General features: G+C 39.3%; 1 protein-coding gene across 1 annotated transcript in view; it reads right to left on the bottom strand.

Annotated features, from left to right (window-relative positions):
* Nucleotides 1–2,659: 2,659 nt before the first annotated feature.
* cadm1a (cell adhesion molecule 1a) overlaps nucleotides 2,660–24,881 on the bottom strand; it is a gene marked incomplete at both ends in the record, with an annotated part of 80,314 nt that continues 58,092 nt past the window's right edge. Inside the window, 2 exons of the mRNA XM_079237814.1 lie at nucleotides 2,660–2,778; nucleotides 5,212–5,340. Coding sequence (XP_079093940.1) covers nucleotides 2,660–2,778; nucleotides 5,212–5,340 — 248 coding nt within the window. The remainder of the gene's footprint in view (nucleotides 2,779–5,211; nucleotides 5,341–24,881) is intronic.

The raw sequence follows: 24,881 nt of genomic DNA on the forward strand, positions 1-24,881 counted from the left end.
GGATTACCATGCTAGTAGTTTATCTGTATTTGCAAAGTGCTTATTTATGCCGTGTACAGGTGTATTTGTTGTGAAATTGGCAACTGTATTATTAATTTGCTTGTGTCTGTTTGGCATTGGTCTCTCAGTTACTTTGAAGAAAGCACATTTATTTTGCACCAGAGTTACAGTACATTATAAAAAATAATTACAATGCATAAGTTTGGACACAATGTTATATGACTTTGCTGAAACTTAGGCCTATTTGTGCATTAATATACATGCAAACCGTAGCAATACACTGAGTGACACAACCTACTTTTGATGTGCAATGTTTGAACTTGGAATCGTAATTTTTTAAATGCACTAATCGGTTTCATTATGATGTATTTTATCAAAAGAAGCAAACAAATAGTGTACAATTTCACCGATGTTACTTTACAAGGCATACTTTAAAAACACAATTCTTTACTGTTTTTGATATGATTTAAGTTTGTCAAATTGATTCTGGTACTACTACTTCAAGAACAACTTTACTGTGAAAAAAATGCAGGAATAAGTGACTTTAAAATAGTATACTTTATGAATAGTTGCAATCACTCATGCGGTTGATGTTAAGTTTATCATCTGTGTTGATTAAATGTTTAAAAAGACAAGATATTTTGACACACAGAGCCTGTTCAACACTTTGAAGGTGTAGATCTCCACCTCGATCCACCCACAGCTGACCGAAAAGAGGACGGGCTCATTAAGCGAGTTGCTTGCTGTGTGAACACATAATGATGACAAACAATGCCATGGAAAGACCCTTATTGCCATGTTAAGAAGCCAGGGCATTAATGTAACCCGTGGATTACCACAACATGTGTATCAAGTTCAGTTACTAACAAATAATTACTTTTGGCATTCCTCAGTGCTCCCCAGCTGGCGCAGCAAAACAGATCCTCATTCAGTTTTGGCAGGTGATACATAAAGCAAGATAGAGAGGCAAAAATAATGAGTTTTAGCACATACACACGTGCAAAAATATTACCAATTGTTTACGCACTCAAGCCGCTGCATAAAAGAAAAATAGATTTTGAAAAGGTGATGGTGATGGAAGTGGAAAGACTGGACTGTCTTTTTAAGAGCATTTCAGTTTGAAGACATTTACTTCCATTTTGACAAAACTCACAATGAGTATAACAGAAAAAAATCCACCAAGGTACTCCATTGCAATTCTATTAAGTTGTAAAAAATATTTTTTAGTAAGGATTAGTGTACAATACAGCTGTGATTCCATTGGCTTGATTTACATTGGATTGTGTGTCTCTGAGATAACGTGATGTTTTGTGCAGCTTATGTGTTCCTAAAATCAATTTAAATGTGTTTGGTTGAGGCCCTTTCTCTTTTCGGTAAAGTTATGTACAATACCCCCGCTCTTACGGCTGTTAGTTGGCCAATATTAATAGCAAATATGTTTTTCAACAGCCTTTTATTACTGAGGCATCTTGACTGAGAGCCTGCCAAAACCAATTTTAAACCAATTTACATTTTCTTACTTTCCCATTTGTAAGAAAAATATTCTAGAGTGAGAGCAGATGGAAATCAATTGAATCACATCATTACAACTCAATAAAAGCTGGTGGGAAAACCGAGTATCCATCCAGACTAATAGAGAACAAATAGTAGTGAACAGAGAAAGAAATCAAAACAATGAAATGGCAGTGCCGTGAAGAAAAATTATGTACTACTTTTCTTTACTAAGAAAGGTATTTTTTAGTAGGCAGTAGTAAATCTGCTTTGAAGAACAAAACATGAATTTAAAAAGTGAATTGGCCCAATAAAATCATTTAATATGATCCCTTGCTGCCTTCTTTTTGATTATGTTTTGAATGTGGTTATGTTCAGGGGTTGGGGCAGAGAGAGCATATACAGTACATCAAACCTGTTTCTCATTTATGTCCTTTGTACAATGATATGTAAAGCATTCCATGCATTTTTGGAGCTGTCAAAACTTCAGGGGGGGGAAAAAGGAGAGGGAAGTAATGGCTTGAGACAAATCACAGTATACTGGAAAGAGTTTTTGTTATGCAGTAGAGGAAACGTGTGCAGACACATTTAGGGAAATGAATAAAGTGGCTGTGTAATTTTACCCTCATACAAAAAAGCCAACAGCACATCAATGATTACGAGTGGGAAAGATGAGACGGGGAAAAGGAGAGCAACAAGGTTATGCAAATGAGGATCAACACAAATCCAAAAGTATGGATAGAACAAGGCACAGAATTTTCTGCAAATGGTTGAACTAAATAAAATTCGTACCAGCAGTTAGGGAGGTGTTGAAATGGTGAAGCTCTCTACAGTGATTTCTGGCAACGTATGGCGCAGCCTTCCCTCCCACATCCCCTTCTCAGTTTACCGAAAACCCAAGTCCTCCCATTTTTTGTCCTTTTTTGATTTAATTTTTTTTTTACACACAAAACATTCCATCTACATCTGCAGACTAGACTAAACAACGGCTTAAAACCAGGCCTTTCTTTTAAAACTCCACCTCTCTTCTACTCCCTAATACCCTCTACTCTCACTAAACGTGATCCTGAACCAACTCAACCCCCTCCGTCAAACAACCCTCTCCCCCGGCCCCAAAAACAGCTCGTTGTCCCAAAGAGGACACTAGAGTGAGGGGGTCCGCCTTTGATTAGATGTAGTACTCTTTCTTTTCGTCCGAATTGGTGTGGCCACCCTCTGCGTTGATGATGGCTGTGTCCGCGTCCGCTGCGTCATCTGCTCCTTTGGCTTCGTGTGTGAAGTAGGTACCTGAGGTTGAGGGGATGAAGGACAGAGTCACAGACTGGGTTGATAGCCTGCTGCGTAGATGATACAAAAAAATTAAAATGTGCCTCTACATCCCTCAGCACCTAATTATGTAAATCCATCTCCGTGTGGCCATTTACACAAACCTAACACCAGCGAGCTGTAATATTCAGATTATACATCATTTCCCCCTACTTTTCATTCAAATTGGCACATGAGAATCAGGGTTTCGGAATGATCTCAAGTGTGTGGAGGAGCATGGCTCACACCTTCAAATTAACCTTGTCAAGTTCAGAGGAGGGAGAAAAAAAGGAACCAGCAATCCCCTTAAAACTGAATTTACAAGATTTATTCACATCCCATAACGGCAGAGGTTGATAGCGGAGGCGACATTCCAGATCGAATGAGAATGGGCACTTCAAATGCGGAAGTAAAAGCCCAAATTCAGCTTGAGTAGATGGAGACAAGATGGTGCTGTTGATAATATAAATCCTTATATTCTTCTGTTATTCTCCATTACTCTTCATGTCTATTAAAGTTCAGGTTAGCGAGGTCAGTATAACACAGCTGGAGTTGGTTGTGTCTATGAAATGTCCAGTTCTCAAGGGAAGTTAGTCACACGCCTGCGCACTTCAACACCCACAACTGTTTATCAGTATATTGACATTATGGAAGCAGACCGGTCGTTGCACATCCCAGTCTTGTGAGAAAAGATGAGAACACGGGATTCTCCTCCTCTTGACAGGATAGAGCGAATCAGATGTTAGGACGAGGCGAGACAAACCTGTGATGATAACCTGTGTATGAAAAGGCCCCACTTCCGTTTGTGGGGCAGTTGTTCTGTGCCCAACCTGCGTGTTGCTGTACCACTCACAGCTTTTGCAATTGTAGCGCCTATTACTTTGCTTGTGATCATTTAGTAAATAAATTTAGAGAACGAGAGAAGTTGTTGAACTGAGTTCTTCCGGAGGCTACACCAGGCATCCAATAATTGACACACGCTTTCACTGTATAGCAAGAATATATACCCGGGATATGTTGAGATTGTGATTAAATAGACAAATTCTGAGCATATTTTTCCATTCCATTCTTCTTCTTTTGGCTTCTTTTCACCCTACTCAGCCTCTGATTGGCTCATATCCGTTGCCTTCTTTGTAGAATTTGTTAAGTTCTAAATATAAAAAAGATTGGCGTACATAAATGAGTTCAACTCAGATGCGAATAGCAGCCTTCTTGTTTTATACTCTCACGTACTGTATAATTACAATGTCTTGTTTATAGGTGCAAAATGTTTGCCTATATTATACATCCGCTGGAGATTAAATCTCAATTAAAAACGGCACTTTAAGGTGTCCGACCCGAGGAATTTGGGATATTTGTACATATTGATATACATGCTGTGATCCGCCCCTGTTGCCGATTCATACACTCTACTCCACATTTGTTCTCATGGTTATGGGTTGCTTCAAGATGCCTTAGTTTTTTGCAGTCTCACATCTCAACGTGTCTCTGCATAAGTGTAGCAACCAAAAGAAGGCAAAGAAAAAAGAAAATCTCTCTTTTATCTCTTCTCTATCATTATTGCTCTCCGTGAATATTCATATCTGGCATCCACTGCTATTTTAACAGCTTACAACTCGCACCACACACAAAGCCATTAGGCAAAGTGGTCTCCATGTGACTTTGACTGCTGCATAGTCACATGGATGCGTTTCATTTGTGGGTTCATCACGAAAAAGGATCCTAATTGACTTTCCATTGCCATTGTTGTCATGCTGAGCAACACAAAACCAATAGATTGCAGTTTGTGACTATTTCTAGAGACTTTTTTTAATATTATTCCTATAAGCATATAGAATATATATGCTAGTGCTAAGTGTCGTATGGAAACACTGTATTTTCTGTAAACTGCCTCTTTAATTTACTGAGTTTTTCTGTATTTTTTTTGGTATTCATTATTTATTTCTATATCTATTTTTTTAATTGATGCTGTTTGTTGATTTATTTTTAGTCCCTTTAATCCGTATGAATAAGGACGGTTTGGTTTGTGAAGTAGTCATACATTTTTTTGGCTTTCATGTGTTTATTTTCCAAACCCAGTTCGTACATCCTGTCCCATGGTCTCCAAATAAAGAGGAAGAGATTTATTTGCCAGGTGGTTGTTAGTCAAACTCCAACAGTATCTTTATAACCCACCCACCTCCGGCTTTCTACAACTACAGTACCATTGCTGTAATGTGTGATGGTGGGCCGGTGTTTTATTGACTGATTGCACTAGTTTACTGCTGTCTATCCATGTTGCTGAGTCCAGCGCTCGCTCTCTGCTGTCACCTCCTGCATGCTGTATTTAATAATCTGTCCCAATGCAGCTTTAGTTGGAAAGCAAGCATGAATGTGTTCGCTCTGCTTATGAAGCTGTATTTTCAGCTCCAGTACCTTTGTGTCTTGCGAAGTAGCGCCCCAAGACGATGAGTAGACAGAGCATGGCGAAGACGACCACGGCCACCACTCCTCCGATCACTGCATGGTCCACCGTTCTGGGCGCTCCTTCTCCAGCTCGTGAATCTGAAAAGCAAAGGAAAGAGAAACTCAGTGTGGGTAGACGACAGTTCTCAGTGTTACATTGTGGGAATAGCAGTCAGCCACCACATCTCTGCTGGGATGTCTGACAGTCAAATGTGCCGATAGGCATCTAGATGTCACTTTAAAATGATAGTTATGTGTTTGTAAGTAAGGTTGTATCAGGTACTTATCTGCTGCCAGTGTATTGTACAGTAGATGGCGGTTGGCACGCCACCATTTGGAAAAACAGCAAAGCAAAATGTTCTGTTGTGGACGGGTGCAGCAGCAAAATGTATTTCAATCCATTAAAACAATATTTTAATTGCTGAAAAAAATGGATGCTATATTTTATATATTTTGCGAAAGAGAACTGAACTGAACTGAAACGTATCTATCCTGTATTTGGCTTTGAAGAGAGCATGGATAACTTTCACTTCAGGTTCAGTTCCCTGTTGAGGAGGGCTGTGTGATGGCAAGATAGAGCCGTGAAAATATTCTAAATATAGCGTACACTTCAACTCCAAACTTTTCTCCAAACTCAGGAGCATGCCGACAGCCGTCTAGTAGCAGGTAATACACTAAGTAGGGATAAGTACCTTATAGGACCGCACTTCAAAAAATCCCTTTAAATGCAGGGCCCTTGGAGCCGCAGTGCCCACACTCATGACCAGAATGAAAAAAGTTCCACAAGACTAAATAGTTGGTCAAATATGTCAGATCTCAATGGCTGCTTATCACAAAGAGTACAGTATCTTTGTTGACAAACATATTTCCATGGACCCCACTGTAATTGAGTAATTGTCTTGTAATTGTAAACTGGATACTCTAATTAACTTGTTCACATACCGAACCCCAACCATCGTGAATTTAACCATCTCAATGCATAACTTAACATAACAATTTCCCTTTGCCTCGTGGACAACCATATCTGCCGAAGCCTAAATTTGGACTGGTCTGGTTTTTGTTTTTATTAAAAAAAGTTGACTTCTTGACCTAACCCATTAATTTGCGTTGCATGAACCCTTTTGTTTGCAATGAGAAGTTATACTCCCGGGACCAGTTTGGCTCCGTTTTATCTCGCCAACATTTTTAATAACCACTCTCCAGAATTGCCATGGCGATAACAGTTTGGTTTTGCAATCAGGAATTGATTGGACGATGCTCCTGCTGGGCTGTGAGAAATCACTCACTAAAAAAGTGGCGTTGCGTAAATGTGCGCCGCGACGTTCACCGAGTTTGCTGCCGCAATCTGTGTATTTTGCGCCTGATTTACTCAGGCAGCAGCTCATTACACAGTCAGCTCCTGGGACTGCCCTCCAGACACACTCTGAAGGAGAGCTCATTACTATTACTCAGAATAATGCTCGGAGAATTATGATTTCGTAATCTCACTCTGTTTAGCCTAATTCTTTCATATCTGTGTCCAATAATCCGTTATTAGGGAAAGGGAAGGCAGTTTTATCTGTGAAGCATGTTTCATTCACAAAGGTAGAGCTGTGAAAAAAAGAAAAGAAGAAACATTTTGATGTAAAATAAAAGTCATGGCAGTGCGCTAACAGACAGTTGTGACGTAATCTCTGGCATGCACCTGTCCATAGGTTTGAATGGTCGTGCCTCTCTATGTTGACCCGGGTAACAAGGCATAGCTGAAAGTATAGCTAATGGATCGGCTGTTCCCTGCAGCTTTTGTAAATCCGATCTGAGCTATGCCTCCGTTTCTACCAGAGATAATTCTGACAGTTACCTCTGTGCATTCAATGGAGTACATAATCAACCTCTGTTAACACGTCTGCTCCTATTATGCGTGCGCTCCTCCCTAACACGTATGTGTGCAGTGTGGAGACACGTGCGACATTCACCCTGTGACTCAACAGCACATGTTGAGTCACAGGCATTTCCTATTTTACCATTCCCTAACATTCAATTTAATCTGTTTCTTGTATCAAATGTCAGTTTAAAAAATATCTTGGAAAAAAACATGAAGAAGAAACTTTAAGACAACCGTGCACACAACAACATATTCACAAATTACTCACTGCGTAGGACTGTTGATTTTTTTTTTAACAAAAATAAACCCTGCTAGGGGCGGGACATAAAAGCCCCTGAAGCTCTTGGCTGTAATCCAATGTGAAAGCTATTGATCAAGTGTAGGGATCCATGACAAGCCAAAGTTAATATCCGCTTGTGTATGCGATTGGCTCTTCTCAGCACAAAGGAGGAGCACATTTTGTCATCAGAAGCCCACACGATGTGTTGTAGTTAAATTAATGGGAAGGGTGGAGGTGAAGGTGAAGGTGGCAGAGAGAAGATAACTTACTTGGCTTAAGTGTTGCATTGAGATGTGACCTGGAATTAATTCGCAAGCCACCTAGCACTTTGGTATCTAATATAATGTGTACATTACTAATGCATTTCTGTGCTTTCAGCTTATTAAGATACCATTACACCATACACTTAACCTTCACTTCCTCGATAATGTCTTTTTTAAAGACAAGAAAATAGAGAATGCCAGAAAAAGTTAAGTCAGAACACTGAACACCAGCCAGTTCTTAGCAATCGGATCACGTGGAGGAAACCATCAGCCCCCACAATCCATTAGCTATAGTAACTCACTAAAACCCCAACACACGCTTCTCCAGCCTAGTTCTACACTCAAGGGATTTGAGTGAGCTCAAGGAAAAAAAGAAGCAGCAGGCCACAATTTATTAACGAATAACAGAAACAGAGCGAGAAACATCATGGATAGCATCAGCTACCACCCACCTCTACACAGCGGCGCTATAACCTGCAGGAATAAAAGAGAGAGGTGGGGGAGGCAGAGCAGGGCCACCTGTCAAACTCAACAAAACATTACCTGATGGATCTAATAGGTTATTTTGACTTTAGATTTTCTTTTTCAGCGCTGGGCAGATTCAATTAAACTGAGCAGGAATCCCTCTGACATCCAATTCGCTCTTGTCAGGCTGTTAAAGCTGTGCTTTAACACACTTTCCTATTACGATGTTAATGTGGACTGTGGCTTTTGGGGAAGCAGGAGAGTGTGTGTTAGGTGTTTGCGGCGTGGTGCCGAGTGCTGGGGGTAGCTTGGACGCATGCAATAAACGATTCTTGGTTGTCAATATCAAATAGTTCTGGTTAAAACTCATATAAGGGATGGGGGGGAACATGAATGTTCATAAGTCTACATCATATCACATCAGCCTCATCCCATTATAAACTCTGCCTTGTGGATTAACCTGTGTGAATATGACTGGCCCTTTCGAGCCCTCCCAGTAATGGAGCTGATCTGGCCTGTTGGTGGTGCTAGAGGGACGGCTCTGGGGTCACTAACACCTCCTCTTACTCTGAAAGAGCTTGAAAGTACACAGTGAACTACATTGGTATCACTTTTACCCCCTGCAGGTTGCTTTCAGGTTAGAAATCCTTGAGGCGCCCCGGTACCTCACCTGGGGCTCTACTCATCCCTTCAGTTTGTACGTCCTCAATTCGATTCCTCGCCTTCTCTCCTCCTTCCTTTGCCCCTCGCACCTGAGATGCCAGCAGATGAGGGCGAGGACGAGGCGCAACGTGCATTTACCAAAATGAGACATCCTAGCTCCAGAGCCGTCATTTTAAATCGACATTAATTAAACACGATGCTGGTATGGAACGCTGTTCTAACCGCAGTGGCCCAGGTTTGATTCCTTTGCTGTGTCATCTCCTCTCTCTCGCCCCTCTGCCTTTCCTGTGGCTCTCCTACCCAATGAAGCAGAAATACCAAAAAACATCTTAAAAAAATAAAATAAAATCCTTGAGTCTGACAGCTTGAAGTTGTATGATGCTTACACTGAGAGAAATATTAAAAGCCAATACATCTTTTTTTCATAACCATCCCATCAAAAAGAAATATTGTATATGTCGTATACATAATTTCATACACATTTCACCAAAATGCAGCCTGACATATTTGTTATTTTTGGAAACTTTGGGATCTCCGCGAGAATTTAAAATAAAGTTATGTGGGTTTGAGGAGGTTGATTTAAAAAATACTTGGCAAGGTGTCTTTGTTTTTCAAGATGAGAGACACACGAGGGCGTAGAGAGACACAAATATCATAGAATGTACAGAAATCCTTATCTGGGGACCGTGAATATCATATATTTCATGGCCAGTAAACTGTCAGACCAAATGATTCATCACACTGCGGGCACAGAAGTAGTCAATGGAAATTGCAATTTAAAGGATAATTCATGGTTTAATATAAGTTGGGTAATAAAGACTGTGCTTAAATACTGAGAGCTGAGAATGACTAACTTGGTTGGTCATCATCTCTGATAATGATCGAAAAAACGACGAGAAGACCAGAGTTGTGATAAACTAATATGATCCTTTCTCGCTTCACTGTCGGGTACTTTTTGTAATTATGTTTATTTAATCCAGGTGCCTTTCTTCCTCTATTAACTGTTTGTTAATTTGCTGGCTGAGATTTGGGTTTAGTTTCAGAAATAAACCCTGTTTCCAAAATGGGTGTTAATGAATCAGCAGTACTCGTCTTCTCTTTACCGAGCAGACAGTTTGTTAATACGTGTATGTTTTTGTCCAAGCACTTAGTTTGTATCCCGCTAAGAAATATTCTTGGTGTCGCGACATATTTAAAAACAGCGTGTGTGTGTGCTGTTTCCCAAAGTAGATTTTGCTCGGGTGGTGTGTGTTTTCAGCACTGGCAGCTTTCCTTGAGTCCCTGTTTTCTCTTCCAGGTTTGATTGCAGTAAAGTCTTCTGAAACTTTTATTTTTTTTATTTTTATTAAATGGAAAATAAATGTATGATTCAATTATTCAGCACACAAACAGTCTCATTCCCAAAAATCAAAGTGAAAACAAAGCTCAACTTATTTGCTGGCTCTAGTCCTTTGCAGGTCTTTTATGCCGCAGCAACAATAAGCCCTAAGAACAATGAAAAATGGTCATCCATAGAATATATGCATGTTATATTGTTTCGAAAAGATAACCGTTGTCTGTATCCATAACTCATCCGTATGTTGTCAAAACTATGTGCTATTATGAAGTATTTTATCAATTAAGTCTTCCACAAAATACAAAGGCGACAATACTTACAATACTTGTATCATTCTCTTCAGTTTACTGAAACTAATCTAAGGAATATCTCGCAGAATACTGTGGACCTTCCATTCTCCATGTATCTGCCTGTGTATTAAGGGAGTGTTCTTTTGTTAAATGCTATTTCAAACGTTTTTGGGAGATTTATATTTATTGTAACATGGCTATGTGGAAATACATTGTATTTTGATTCAAAATTCCCAGCAAACATACATCATTAAAACAGTAAACCTGGCTACCTGAGTATATATTTATAAATTGTAGCATAAACGTTTTGTTAGTATATTTTCATAAAATATACAGTCAAAGTTGTAGTAAAGAGTAGGAGAAGACATTCAGTTGCATCATTATCCATGACATCTTGGTTTTAATGGTGCTAATGCCTTTGAAATTTAAATGACATATAGGCGATACAGGCGATGATAACAATTTTATTTTTCTTTTATCGCATCTCTATTTAACGGAAATGGGAACATAAACAAGTTCAGTTAAATGGATTCATATATCTTATTAGCGTACCTTTAAAAGGAGAAATGTGCATAAAAGCCTTTTGGTAGAGGAGCTACCACTGTTGATAATTTTTGCTATTTTAGGTGACTTTTCCTTGGTACACAGGGCTTAACATTAAAAGTTATTGATGGAATGACAAAGTCAACAATTTCTGTCATAATCAAACAAAAAATAAAAAAGGGTTGTTTGGGTTCCATTTTTAAAGAGCCCTGTTTATAAGCCAGAAGAACTGTCTGGATGACAGCTGCAGAGCTTGTACTGTCATTTTCTGGAAGCACTCAGTCCCAACGATCCCATAAAAAGCAATTTGCATGTCATATCAATGTGCATCAATTATGAGCAATTACTGTCACCTCTTGAAATACAGTTTATTTGTGTTATTATCTCACATAGAGCGTCAAAATTGTGTGGGTCATTGTTTTAGCGATCAAAGAAGTGCACATTAAAGGCAATTTTAGTTATTCCTTGAAAGTAACTCCTGTTGTTCAGTTAAGTGCTGTGGCGCATGTGTGGAGACTAAAAACACAACAGATATCGCAAAATGGCTGGTGCCATTTACATATAAATACTTAATAAGTTATTAAGTTAGTGGACAGTGGCTTATTACAGTTAGCTTATTATGTAATCGAGTGCTGCAGGCATGAGTCCTATAAAACCTGGAAATTAGTGTGCATGTTTGCACTTCTGGCTACCTAATCTCAAAGTCCATGTTTTTTTTTTAAAGGATTTTTGGTTTGATGTCTGAAATAAGGTATATGGTTAACACAACTATAACACATTTTAAAGTTTCGTCCTACAACATTAAATATATCATTAAATATCCCACTCTCTAATGTTGAAGCTTTTATGTCTCTTACCAAAGGCGGTTGCTAACAAAAGCCTCATGCTAGCTTTTTACTTTTGGAGATTGTATTTATATTTCAAACATCATAAAAGTGGTGTTCATTTGTGAAGATTATCTGTCGAAACAAAATATGTAAATATCATAATTTTAAATGCTTGTTCGCCACAGAGCTTACTTTTTGCAATAATCCAAAATCCAATAGAAAAATTCTATTTGCTTTTTGTCAAGGGAACCAGTGCGATTTTAACCTATTATTACCGATATATGTCATCCCGGCAGCTCTCTTTAAAACTGTACATCAGGGCAGCTTGTTTTAAAGATGTTCTGCTCCCTAGTGACCGAACATGAATGAATAACGCTTTAAAGCATAAATAGCTGCTGTGTGTTATGTTGCTCAGAGAGAGATTTTATGATGAAGCTAAGGACAATAATCCAGGAGGGTAGGGATGTAAAAAGATAGATGATAACCACAGTGGTGGTGTTTATTAGTACTGTATATCACAAGCAACAGCACCGCTTTCTGTTCCGAATCCATATAAAGGCCTTTTTTCAAATAAAACTGTAAGTCACAGGTTGTCAGTTTAAAAGCAAGCTACAGCATCAATCCCATGTAAACACACAAGCACACTATTCCAGAATCCAGCTCTATGTTTTCATATTGCGTCAATTTCTGTCTGGACTTATCGAGCCTTTGAAATATGCCGAAATATAAATGATTAATCACAGCTGGGTCTCAAACAAGGTATCCACGGGGCTAAACAAAGCATGCAACAGTCAATCAAGAGTGTTCATTTTTTTTGTAGTGAGAGAAGCGCTCACCTTAAGTCGGAGTATCTCATTTTCACAAGACATGTTGACAGAGGCCTGATTTGAGACAGAGGAGATCTCCTAATTGGATCTCCTAATCTGCTAATTAAGTACTCGTGATTTCACCGGTGTGCCCGCGCGTCCTGAGGATAGAAGGGCAATCAGGACTACAGCGCTGCGATGTGGGTGGGGTGTCATAAGAGCACATTGGCTTTTCAAGATCCTCTTCCATTGCCCACAACACTCTCGGTTAAAGAGTGAATGTAATTAAAGTCCCGATGAACCTATTCATTGAACCTATTTAAAAATGTCAGTTGAATCTTTTGCCTCTCGGGTAGCGCACCACGCTGCTTACATACAGAGCGACTCAGCTTAAGATTTATTGAGTCTTTTTCGAAAGTGTCAAAAAAGGGTTTCACGTTAAAAAGACAGCAGCACCATTAAAAACAGAGCAGCCAAAGGGTCAAATAAAGTTGAAAATTAAATGATTAAAGCTAACGTTGTGAAGTTTTATTTTTTAACTTTTGCATTGATTCAAGAGACAGTTCTGTTTTTTCTAGCCTGATCCCTGATTCTGAATAGTGAAGTCTGTTCGTTAAAGAGACATGAGTCAGGCATAAAGAGGCATGAGTATAGATGGCACTAGACATCTATACTCTTCTATACTCATGCATCATGTGTCGGCGAGTGTGGCTCAGTGGGAGAGCAGGGTCGTCCTGGAATCAGAGGATCGGGGGTTTGATCCCCGGCTTCACTAGTCCATGTCTCCTGAACGTTTCTTCCTTTTTTCCCTGTGAAACTTTTTTTTTCTATTTTTTGGGGGAGTTTTCCTGATCCGATGTGAGGTCCTGGGACTGGGATGTTGTATGTGTACAGGTTTTAAAGCCCTCCATTTGTGATTTTGGGCTATATAAAATAAACTGAATTGAATTGAATGTCAATGTGTCCTTGGGCAAGACACCCCCCAAATTGCTCTCGCAGGCAGTTCCTACTGCGAGTGAGCGCGTCTGAATGATTAGTTAGATTCCTGATGTGCAGGTGGCACCTTGCAGGGTAGCCCCTCCTATCAGTGAATTAATGGGTGTGAATGGGTGAATGATGACATGTGTGGTGCCATCATAACCATCCTACCTTTTCATTAAAGTTGTAGAAGGATGTACATTTCTTCAGATTTACCAAATTATTTTGATCAACCAGTTTAGAGGAAATCTAAACATACTTTAGAGTTATTGGAGATAGAATTATGTTGGACTTCCTTTTATCACAAGCTTTTCTACACTTATGCAGGTTGGGAGGGGGCCTGTAACATAATTTCACTGTAATTCAATTAGACAAAGCAAAGAGGACAGTGACACTTCATTTCAATATGAATTCATATAATTTGTCATTCTATAATTATTTCTTCGTTTGAAGAAAAATGACAGTTATGATTCACACTTTTACACTGAGACATTGTCTTCTGAAAATAACAAGTCACCAGTCTTCAATGTTAATTTGTACTTTCTGGCACAAAACCTGTGGGCCTGCATTGAATATAGAAAGCTAAAACTATATATATATATATATATATATATATATATATATATATATATATATATATATATATATATATATATATATATATATATATATCTTGTCAAATGAACCCAAGATATTTCTTCATTTGTGATATTCCGCATAATATAAAGAGTTTAGTGCATGTAATGAAATCTATTTTGGGTTCAAACAATGCAATCATGAGAAGGAAAGCAAATGTTCCAACTCCTAGCATTATTATCTCTTAAGAAAACTTGCACCTTGTTTTTTTTTCTTTTTTCTGATAGAGCTATTCATCATTTATCTAATCACGTTCGGTATTCATCCAAAATGTAATATAATTATGGGCTATAACTGTTCTCAGGATATTAAGCCGTATCTGGGCCACGGCTGGCTCAATAAACACCTTCTAATAATGGCTTTTAGTGGTCTCAGGAGTGACTTATCCTAACACATTGAGGACTCTCTATGGCTCCCAAGGCCAAATGAGTTTGCAGCTTGTTGCAGAGATGCACATCAGTCCTGTTAATGGGGGCACTGTTTGGAGAAAAAAAAAGAAGAAGCCCAGTGGAGTTTTTCTCCATCTACCAGACTGCCCTTTCTTCTCTCAAGCGTGATTATCAAACCCCTCCGCACCCCACCCACCCACCAACGCTCTCCTCCCATCCCGCTGTCACTGAGCTGCCTCCAGCCACAGTCATTTCATCGGTTTATTTATGCCTGTGGATGTGAAAGGTGGCCAGAAGCCTGGTTTGCGTTCATGTGTGCTCATGTTGAATGATATGTTTTGCCTGACAGCAGACATTTGAGGATTCCCTTGTGTTAGACAATGTAATATTTTGACTTTAACAGAGATAAGGTCAAAACGAATGACTGATAATTGGTCATGTATTCACTAGAAAAGAAAATGCCATGATGCTACTCATCATGAAAACGGTAAACTGTGTTTGAGCGATCCAAAGAGAACAATCTCGCCAAGGTCAAAGTGACAGAAAATGAAAGGCATTGATTAAATTGACTCCCAATGTCAAGTCCTGTGTCTCCTCCCCTGCTCTTGCTATAGTGATAACAATAACAGAGGAGAGTGTGTATTATGTGTTGTGAGACAGAATAGTATCAGTGAAATTACATTGGGGGCTTTGTGTAGATCTGTGTACTCAGCGGAGACATCCCTGGGTGAAGGAACTGTGCCAAGGAAATGAGGGGCTAATCCTGGAAAAAGAGCCGGAGACAATGGCTGCATTTACATACATGCAGTACACAGACTGTAGTCCATTCTCTGGTCAAGGTCGTGCATGGAGATGATCTGTCGACACAAACCTTTCACGAACCCTCAATGACTCAATAAAGCCACAAATAAAAGAGTGTTGCAGGGATTTGCAGATCTAGACCTATATGTATCTAGTTTGCATGCAGCAAACACCATGACCGAGAGCATTAGGAGAGAGACAAAAATATGACACGTTATTGACTTCTCTAATCCGTCACTATAGTTACAGTGAGTAATGTGTCTTTCAGGTAAACCAACTTTGTTGATGCCTTAACCAGGTTGTTTTCTCCTTGAGTTGCTTTAAGGTTGAAACAAAGCCAAGGCCGGGTTTCACCGACAACGATTCCTTTTTAAACCCCATCACATCATATTTTAGCTTTAATCATGTTGCACCAAACTTTAAACTAGCTTAAGATGAAGACATGTTTTAATTTAAACCTTTCTTTAAATGTTGGTTTAGTTTGTTCTAAACCCAGATCCAATTTAATTCTGTTGCACCACAACTTTAAACTCCAATTTAAAGTGTTCCAGTATTAACTTTAAACTTACACTTTGAAAGACGGACTAAATCCAATTAAGTTTTAAGATTACCGTCCTATGTGTGCTTTTACGGTCTTTACGATCCCTCGTTTGTGAATACTTGAATAACATACAAAATAGTACCGCGGGATGTCTACGAAGTACTGCTCATAATATCTTTCAGAGGTTTAGCTACGGATGCTGGGTGAGAGAGAGAGACATGTTATTGCCTGGTTGCATAATGCAGCCCTGCTCCACAGACACACCGCACGCTTTACGCATTACCAGAAAAAGAAGAATAATCTCACTCTCAGGGACACTCCATGTTTACGCTTTCATTTCACTATACATAAAGACAGGCTGCCACCAGAGAAAACAAGGGTGTATGTAAACAATGTCAGGAAGTCTCAAAAGGGCTATTATAATTCAAGTTTCTTCTAATTGTTTAATCACAGCTCTATAAAAGTAACTGCAATGTGTTAAAGGCGGTTGTTCCAAATCTGAGTAGACATGGTCTTCATTTGTAGTTATTTAAAAGTGCATTAAAAGGACTCTATGAGGTTTGACCTTTGTTCCGCAAATTTTGTCTGCTAAGCCACTAGAAAAAAAAAATGGATGTCAGCCATTATGTAAAGATGGAGGCCTAGCTGTATATTTTCTTTGTTATCTTAGTCTCTGTATGCGGGCTTTGTCATGCTATGTTGGCGGTCTTTGAGGAGCAGTGTTGTGGCACAATCTCCGCCAGGTGTAGCAACGCTGACAAAAACCTCCAGTGATAATAAAACCCTATAACAGGGCTGAGTACTGGGTGTCGGCCTCTAATCCAAGCCTTACCTCAAAGGAAATTCAGGCCAGTTTACATGCATGGCTGGTGTAAGGAAAAAAAAAAGAAAAGAACATACAGCTCACATAATAGCTCGACGTTGACTCAGAGCTGCTAACAGTGAGGGAAGCCAGTAACAATGGATGATCTCCACGACTGGGTTTGTCCTATTTACACTAAACGCTGAGGATATTGTTTATTAATATATATATATATATTTAAACATATCCTTGCAATGACAAAGCCCTGGTTGTGGCATCATGGGAAAACATGTATTCCAGTTTTTTCTGCCAACACCAAGAATGGCAGAATTGCCAAAGCCTCGGAAGCAAGCATTTGCTGAAGGGGAAATAGGGAAGAAGGGGCTACTTTTGCAATGCCGATTAATAATCAATTTCAATTTCCTCTCAGATGTGATTTTCCTTCTTTCGGAAACTGTGTGAAGGTGTTTCCTTACAAACTCTATAATTTAGTTTTCTTTTCTCTTCCCCGCTGTCCTTCGTGCCAGCAATGGCCCAGCCAAGCTTAAAAAATAAAAATATAAAATACAGTACAACTGTCTCAGATGAAAGTTGCAAGACTTTGCTGCTGTCATGACAACACTGAGCCTAAATGCAAATTATAATAAGAGCATTCAAAAGCAAGGAACATGCAGGTCACATGCCTTGGGATCTTTTTTTTGCAACTAAAACTTGTGAGACATAATGCCAGCAAGCTCACCACCTGCTGTGTCTGCTTGCTTGGAGCTCAGAGTGTCAACCAAATTATGATCATTAATAACGAAGAAATACATATAATATGAATACACATTAATACATACAAACTGCATTGTATCTGGGAAATGTTTTACCATTTAATAGACATGCACATTAACAAAAGACAACACATTGAGGGTTAATGGAGGCGTTACACAATGTGCAGACAATGAGAGAGAGAGGTTGTAAAATGAACAATTAAACCATTAGTTAGTGAAAAGGCAACCAGATAATTTACGGAGCCCCGGATTATTGACACAACATCATATGTGTATTACTTTAAATATCACCACGGTTATCATCAATACCACTATATCACAACACCCCTGCTGACCTTTTGGACCCCAAAAAGTATGACTACACCGAATAAGTTACATTAAAAAATGTCTGCCACTTGTTGACCTCCTGTTTAAAATCTTTAACTTTGCCGTACAGACTAATTAAAAAGATCTCATGTCACAGGCCCCGTCTACTTCACCATGTGAAAGCCAGACGGAACCTTAGAGGTTCACTTAACTTTGTCACCTGCCAAACTCGGTTGCCAGTCTAAAACTAATTAATGCAGCATATGTGCCTCATTTGAAGAGAGCCCCTAAGGCGCCTTCAAGCCACTGGGCGGCAGTCTCAAAATACCAACACATCTATCTCTGTGTGTGCGCATGAAACACGCACACGCATCTTAAATAAAGGCATCCCAGAGTGTCATAATGGACTCATCACAATCAGTGTTGGGGAATGTTACTTTACAGAGTTACCAAAAATAAGAATTACATTAGATAGCACAGCCAGGCACTGTTGCCTTCATGTTATGCATCATAGGCATTTTGTTTTAATGATCCTATAGAAAGATAGAAACTCTAGAGTTGATATTGGGAGCATCTCCTCCATGATTTAACAAGTGTATTCCTTATTTGTGACTAAATAACTGGAATTTCAATCTAACCTGTTGCATAACTCATTACAACAAAGTAGTAAACTGAGTACTCTAATGTCTTGTGAAGTTGTGTTACCCCACAGCACTGCTCATAACAACATGTCAGCACTTTTATGAGCTGCAAACCTTCTTTTCTTTTCTAAAGGATGGTGAGACAGGTTTCCACTTACTTAAAATCACGATGCAGTGAATGTGGGAAACAAGTTGAAAGTGTTGCAATATTCCTGCAGTGACCCCGCTGACATTTCTGCCCTCCGAAGAGAATTCAAAAAAAAAAATCTGTCTTTCCATTTCAGAAACACACCTTTTAGCCTGACCACATATTTGTGGACCAGCGAGGACCCAGGGAATACAGCTTCTGTGCTAATGCTGAAAAGTGTATTGAACAAAAATCCTTTCAGCCCTCATCTGTATTTGCTGAGTTTTCACTCTCTTATTCACAGGTTTATGGCATATAGTCTCAGCATGGCATGTCCTATATTGATGTTTTCAGAATAGGTTACCTCTGAAAATGTCATGTTTACTAGTACTGCTCATGTTTGAGAGCCCCTTTGTGAAGACAAAACATTTTATGAAACTGTACATTGGTCGGGTATTTCTCAGCAGGTTTTCAACACACTACAAACTAAATTAAATGTAAATAGATATAAAAATAAAGAGATAAAAAGCTAATTTTCCTGGATTTTGTCACTCCGGTTGTTCCTCCTTTTCTTATTAACATTTGTTCCCATCATGCTTTGGGTACTGTAAACAGGAAGTGCAATGGTGTCAGTCATCCTGGTTTTAACCCTTTATTTATTTACATGTTGGTGAATGCAGAAGGGGGAGTCACGCTGAATTGACCTTTTGCTACTCAAGCTGTCAAGGCTACCATGGAGCCCACAATGTCACTACTGCACTCCCTTAACATATTATAACGCTAACGCTTGCTAATGATGTGCTAGAGTATTCTCCTAATGTTAGCCACAGGTTTCACATATATCTCCTTCCAACCTCTCCTGGTAAAATACAATCCCTATGACATAACGTTTAATTATGACCAGCTTGCAATCTACAAAACCAGCCTGTAAATGAAGACAATGAATTGACTGCAAGAGAGTCGATGGAGCAGAACCGGATAGCAGTGGGACAGTGGTCAGAGCTGGTCCATGCTGCGCTGTGGATGTTTATCCTCGCTTGACATCAGAGAATCTGCTATTTTATCGCTGGAGTGAGAAGGTTCCTCTGATTCCACCATTATAATCTCTGTGTACTCTGTGGCTCTGAGAAGAGAGGAGGCTTTTTTAATGCTAATTCCATGAATCGGGTTCTCCGCTTTCAAAGGCCCAAAAACATCAAACCAAAAAAAAAAAAGGTTTATGCACACAGTCATCACACTAATGCCCTGGCTCTCAGAAAAAAAGAAACTGCCACTGTGTCTCTTTTACCTACCAATATGTCAGGCAGTCAGTGATGTTGGCAATGCCATCTGTCCCTTTGATCATCAGTTAGCCCAAGATCACCTGGCCACCGCTGCCTCTGAGGCCGGCAAGGACTCAGTCTTCAAGTCGAAAGAGCTGTTGGAATTTGGCCAAATCTCCAAACACGTCTTCCCCAATCGTTTCCATACTCGGCATAGGAACCAGGCATTACGATACACATGGAGCGCACACACACACATATATAATAAACACACAACAGACATACACTTCTCCTATACAAAATACTTCCCCAAGTTAGCCGCCCCATGCAGCAGTAATCAAGAGACTGAAGAAACAATCGCTACATTTGTTGCACATCAATACCTGATGGTAATTTGACACAGTATGGCCTTGTCATTTAATGAATGCTTTGTCTCTTTAATGACATCCAAATGTGACAGCTGAGTCCTTGGATTAAAGAGAAAGGTCCTGTGCTTCACCTGCCACAATCCTGCTGTGAGCAAAGTGGCCATTATACTGCTGTATTCCTCTCCTCTCCACTATTAGATCTCAGAGTGCGGCTCAATTATCCCGCTACTTCCACACGCTTGCTGACAGCAGTGTTGGCAGGTGTGTCCTTTACAGACGCTCTCACCTATCCGGATGTGAAATTAGTCAGTGCAGCTAGCCATCAGCTAAAGCAACTGACATCTTCGACCAGCATGCCCTTTCATTAAGAGTGAGGAGAAGGAAGTGAGATGAGAAGAGCAAACGCTGCTCCAACGCTCAACACTCAAAAGAGCTGGCTCTGAGCCGAGGACCATGTGTGTTGTTTTGTTTTTTTAAACGAGCTGCAGCGAGTCGATCTACCTCATGCAGGTAACATGGACACAAAAGCAAAGCCATGATTATTTGCTGTAGTGTTGAGGGTCACTTGTTCCACAATGCAACAGGACAAAACATAGTAGTGGACGATGGGAGCAATTGGTCCAGCTCAGAAACGCAGTAAAGAATCCTTGCGGAACTATTTTTGACCGGCTTCTCTGGACGTCTTTGAAATGTAGCAACGTTAGGTGATTATTGTTGGTGAAAGCATTATTTACTGTACTATGCCACTGCAAATTAGTGCACTATTAACACAACTAAACCGTGATGACTTTACAGTATCTCATTGGAACACACTTTATTGGGAACAAGTGAAAACGATTTTGTACCACAGGAGCCTCCGAGAGCCAGAAGTGCAGTGGTGTTTATCCACATGCATAATAAAATCAGTCATTATGTCAGAGTTTTTCCGGTCTCTCTCTCTCTCTCTCTCTCTCTCTCTCTCTCTATCTCTCTCTCTCTCTCTCTCTCTCATTTCAGCATCAGAGCAAAAGCTTAATTTATAAGAACACACAACGTTTCAACACCCACTTCTCCAGTCCACTGGCAGCTCATCTCAGAGCCTCTTCTTCGCTCTGGCGCATGTTTAATTTGTTCCCGCCTGCCCTCCGCGCCACATCCCCCGTACCTGGCCTATTTTAGAGGGAAATGGACAATCTCGGGAAGTGCCTTCGAGCTCAATAGTGTCCCGGCTTCCTCTCTCTCTTTTAATCGCGACAAGCGGGGGCATCACCATGGCAACAACATTTGCAAGGAAATATGGGGAGTGAGCGAGGCGGTCAGCGCCGATGCTTTTCTAAAGGCTCTGACTTGGTGTCACACACTGGGCACAGAAACAAAGACGTGAATATGCCTTTTTCAAATGTACCGGGATTTGGGGAGTTTTCCCTGTTGACACACAAATTATTCATCATAATTGTAAATGACACTTAAAGGGAGCACTTCATGAAAAGCACTTATTTTTCTGAATTAATTTAGTGGCAAATTTATTTTGAACATTATGGTTAACAATGGTGTTGACAAAGAGGGACTTTACGGATTCGCAGTGTTCAACCAAGTTCCTAGGTGTTAAGACTGAAAACAACAATACTGTTATCAGTTCTGAGAAGTCAAGCCAATGAAGAACTGCCTTAAACTTGCATTCTTTCAAATAGCCAGCAGGGGGAGTGATTCCTCTGGTTGCAAAAATAATGTCTGATTGTATAGAAGAGGTAAAATATCAATACAGCATGATTTTCTCCTCAATTATGATCTTGTTTAGATTAAAATAGACGATAAAGCTAACGTCGTTAACTTGTGATTGACGGGTTGCTACCACGCAGTATGGGAGATGTCCGTGTTTTTGTCTGAGAACTTGAACTCTGTTTTTTGTTCATGAAAACAAATGTGAAATTTTGGTCACAGGAAAAAAATCTGTGACCAATGCACTCCAGCTCCACTCTCTCATGTCACTTCTTGCTCCAAAAACCAAGATGGCGACAGACAAAGAAACAGAATTCAAGGCCTCACAATCGTAGTTCACAAACCGATGGGCGGCGGCACGTCTACTGTTTATATACAGTCAATGGTATTGGATTAGCCAACAGAGGACATGGCCAGATGATAATGAATTGTGTTGCAGATCAAGTTTTTCCCAGGTTCAGCTTTTTTTTGTTGCCTGAACTAAAGTTGGTTTGAACCTCAGCCTACAACAATTAAAGTACGACAGTATGAGCCTGTCTCCAGAGGGGAAAATTAATGCAAGTGTAATACAACAGTGCATATGCTGGTTTTATTTGTAGGCTGTCTAACAGTAGGCACATGCATGTAAACATAGTCGTGGCTGAATCTCCCCTGTAGCTACGTACAGTTCACACTATTAAAGGGTTATTTATATAAAAGCGCTGTACTATATTACCTCCAGAGCCACAGCCACCCCCGATTATTTTGATTAAGTGTGCCAGTTAGTCAGAACACTAAACAAAATTGACTATTGTTAATGCAACCCATTAACCTTTCTTTAGTCAAACGTATTTGTTCCAATTATCATTAGCTGCAGCTGTTTCCATGGCATCACACCTCTGTTAAATGTGTCCCTACAAAGGCACATTTAACAGCCATAAGGTATTGCTACAGATATTGCACACGCAGTTTGTTAAGTCGATTCTTTGTTTTCATTTTCACATCTTCCTCTGGTCTACCGACCAGCCCGCTTTACCTCCGGGGACGCGATGCTGTTGATGGTATTATCCTTGCATTGACCGTCACTGACTCATCACTGTCAATATTCTTTGAATCAGGGCTTAAAATCCGAGTCAAACAAAGTGATTCACTGTTTACTGAAAAAACGTCTATTGTATTTGGGCTGGACACCCACACAAGTAGCTGCCCGATCAGACCTCTCCTCAGGACAGGTGCTTGATTGATATTCATGACTCTCCTGTTTGTTTTAAACTTGTTGAACTTGTAATAACTGATCTTTTTTGGCCACTCGTGGGTGGAAAAATCAAGCTGTGAAGGTGACATATTGTCACCTTTTAAGTTGATACTTGAATTTGTTAGCAAACAGTTGTATCTTTACACATCCAGCAGAACCGCATTGTCATTCATTAAAACAGTAGCCTTGTAACAAGATGCTGCCACAATGATTCCACACATTTGGATAGTGCAACTTAGTTTACATGATTGTTTTAAAAGTTTAATTAACAGTATCATTAATCAGCTGATTCTTTTCTCTCTTTTTTTTTTTACCAGAATGGGCTATATATTATGATTAATTGGGAGAAACCAAGAAATATGGAAAATCTGACGTTTAGCACCATATAAGCCTGAGTAGAATGGTCCCTAATGTACTAATAAATTGATTCCTTGATTTTTGTCAAAAAGTTAACTTTTAAGTTATAATAGGATACATTATTATGTTCTATATATTGCTTGTATATTTGGTTAAAAATCTGCTGCTGATTTTATTATTATTTTTTGTTTGATCATTTTATACATAATACTGTTTTATTTATTGTACTTGAAGTTAATGAATGCTCAAGTTATATTTACTTCAAGTTATTCATTCATGTTGAGAGAATTTCCCATTTAAGTATGTTAACATTCAAATTGAATTTAGACTATACAAAATGGCCTTTAGCACATGTCTGTACAGTATTTATTTTAGTTAACTTTTCGTGTGTGAGTTCATCAGTACAAGTGACACCTTCCAAATTGCCACAATGTTAATATTGAAATATCACTATTATAGTTGATGTATAAGTACACATACAACAATTTGAAAATGTATGTTTTTGAAATAATTAATCATTCGGTTTTCCAACAGTGGCATGCACACATGCTTTTGCAAACACAGAGATATTGACTTACAATTATTTGGCACCTCTGTGGGTGTGAACAGGGGACCAACACTTGATCTGTATTTGAATTTAATGTACATCTAAATGCTGACCTTGACTAATATTTAAAGGAAAAGGCGTCTTGTCAACATCCTATTCTCACTCTCACAGTCAGCTCATTGTTGGTAACCTCTACAGAGCAGCTGGATTTATGGTGTTATCTCCTGGAGGGGGAAAAGGCGCAGTGCTATTTTCAGAACAAAGCATGTTTAACCTTCAAGGAAAAATGAGCAAGACTAATTTGACGTATACAATGTGATCGATATGTCGTGAGCCTGTATTTAAGGACTGCATTTAGACATGTTTCAAGGCTCTGTTGTGCGCGTCTGCTGTTTGGCATTTCAAGGGTCGAAACATGATTAGTCAGCCGAAAAAAAGAAACTGCCTAACATTTCTACTAAAGCCAGATTTCACATCAACATAAGCCCTGTGGAATAAGTGAAAGTTAATTATGTTTAAATATTCGATACAACACCTGAACCCTTCACTAATGTTCATTCACCAAATCATGTATGCATATTAATGAAATCCCATCTCCACAATCCACCTTGAAAACCCATTCATCTGCTTTAAGCCCATGTTCTTTTGCCCTTTACAAATATTTTATAGAAGGGAAATACAGCTTCTTTTTTACAAATCAAAACGACATACAACACTCAGGTACCATGATATATCTGACACCTTTTACATCTACTATACACAGACACTGTAAACACAGTAAACAAGTGACAGGTTTTCAAAATATCTTTTTTCTTTTACTTAATAATTAACTTAAACCTGCAA

The sequence above is a fragment of the Taurulus bubalis genome, assembly GCF_910589615.1.
Source record: "Taurulus bubalis genome assembly, chromosome: 2".
In the NCBI taxonomy this organism is placed as follows: Eukaryota; Metazoa; Chordata; class Actinopteri; order Perciformes; family Cottidae; genus Taurulus; species Taurulus bubalis.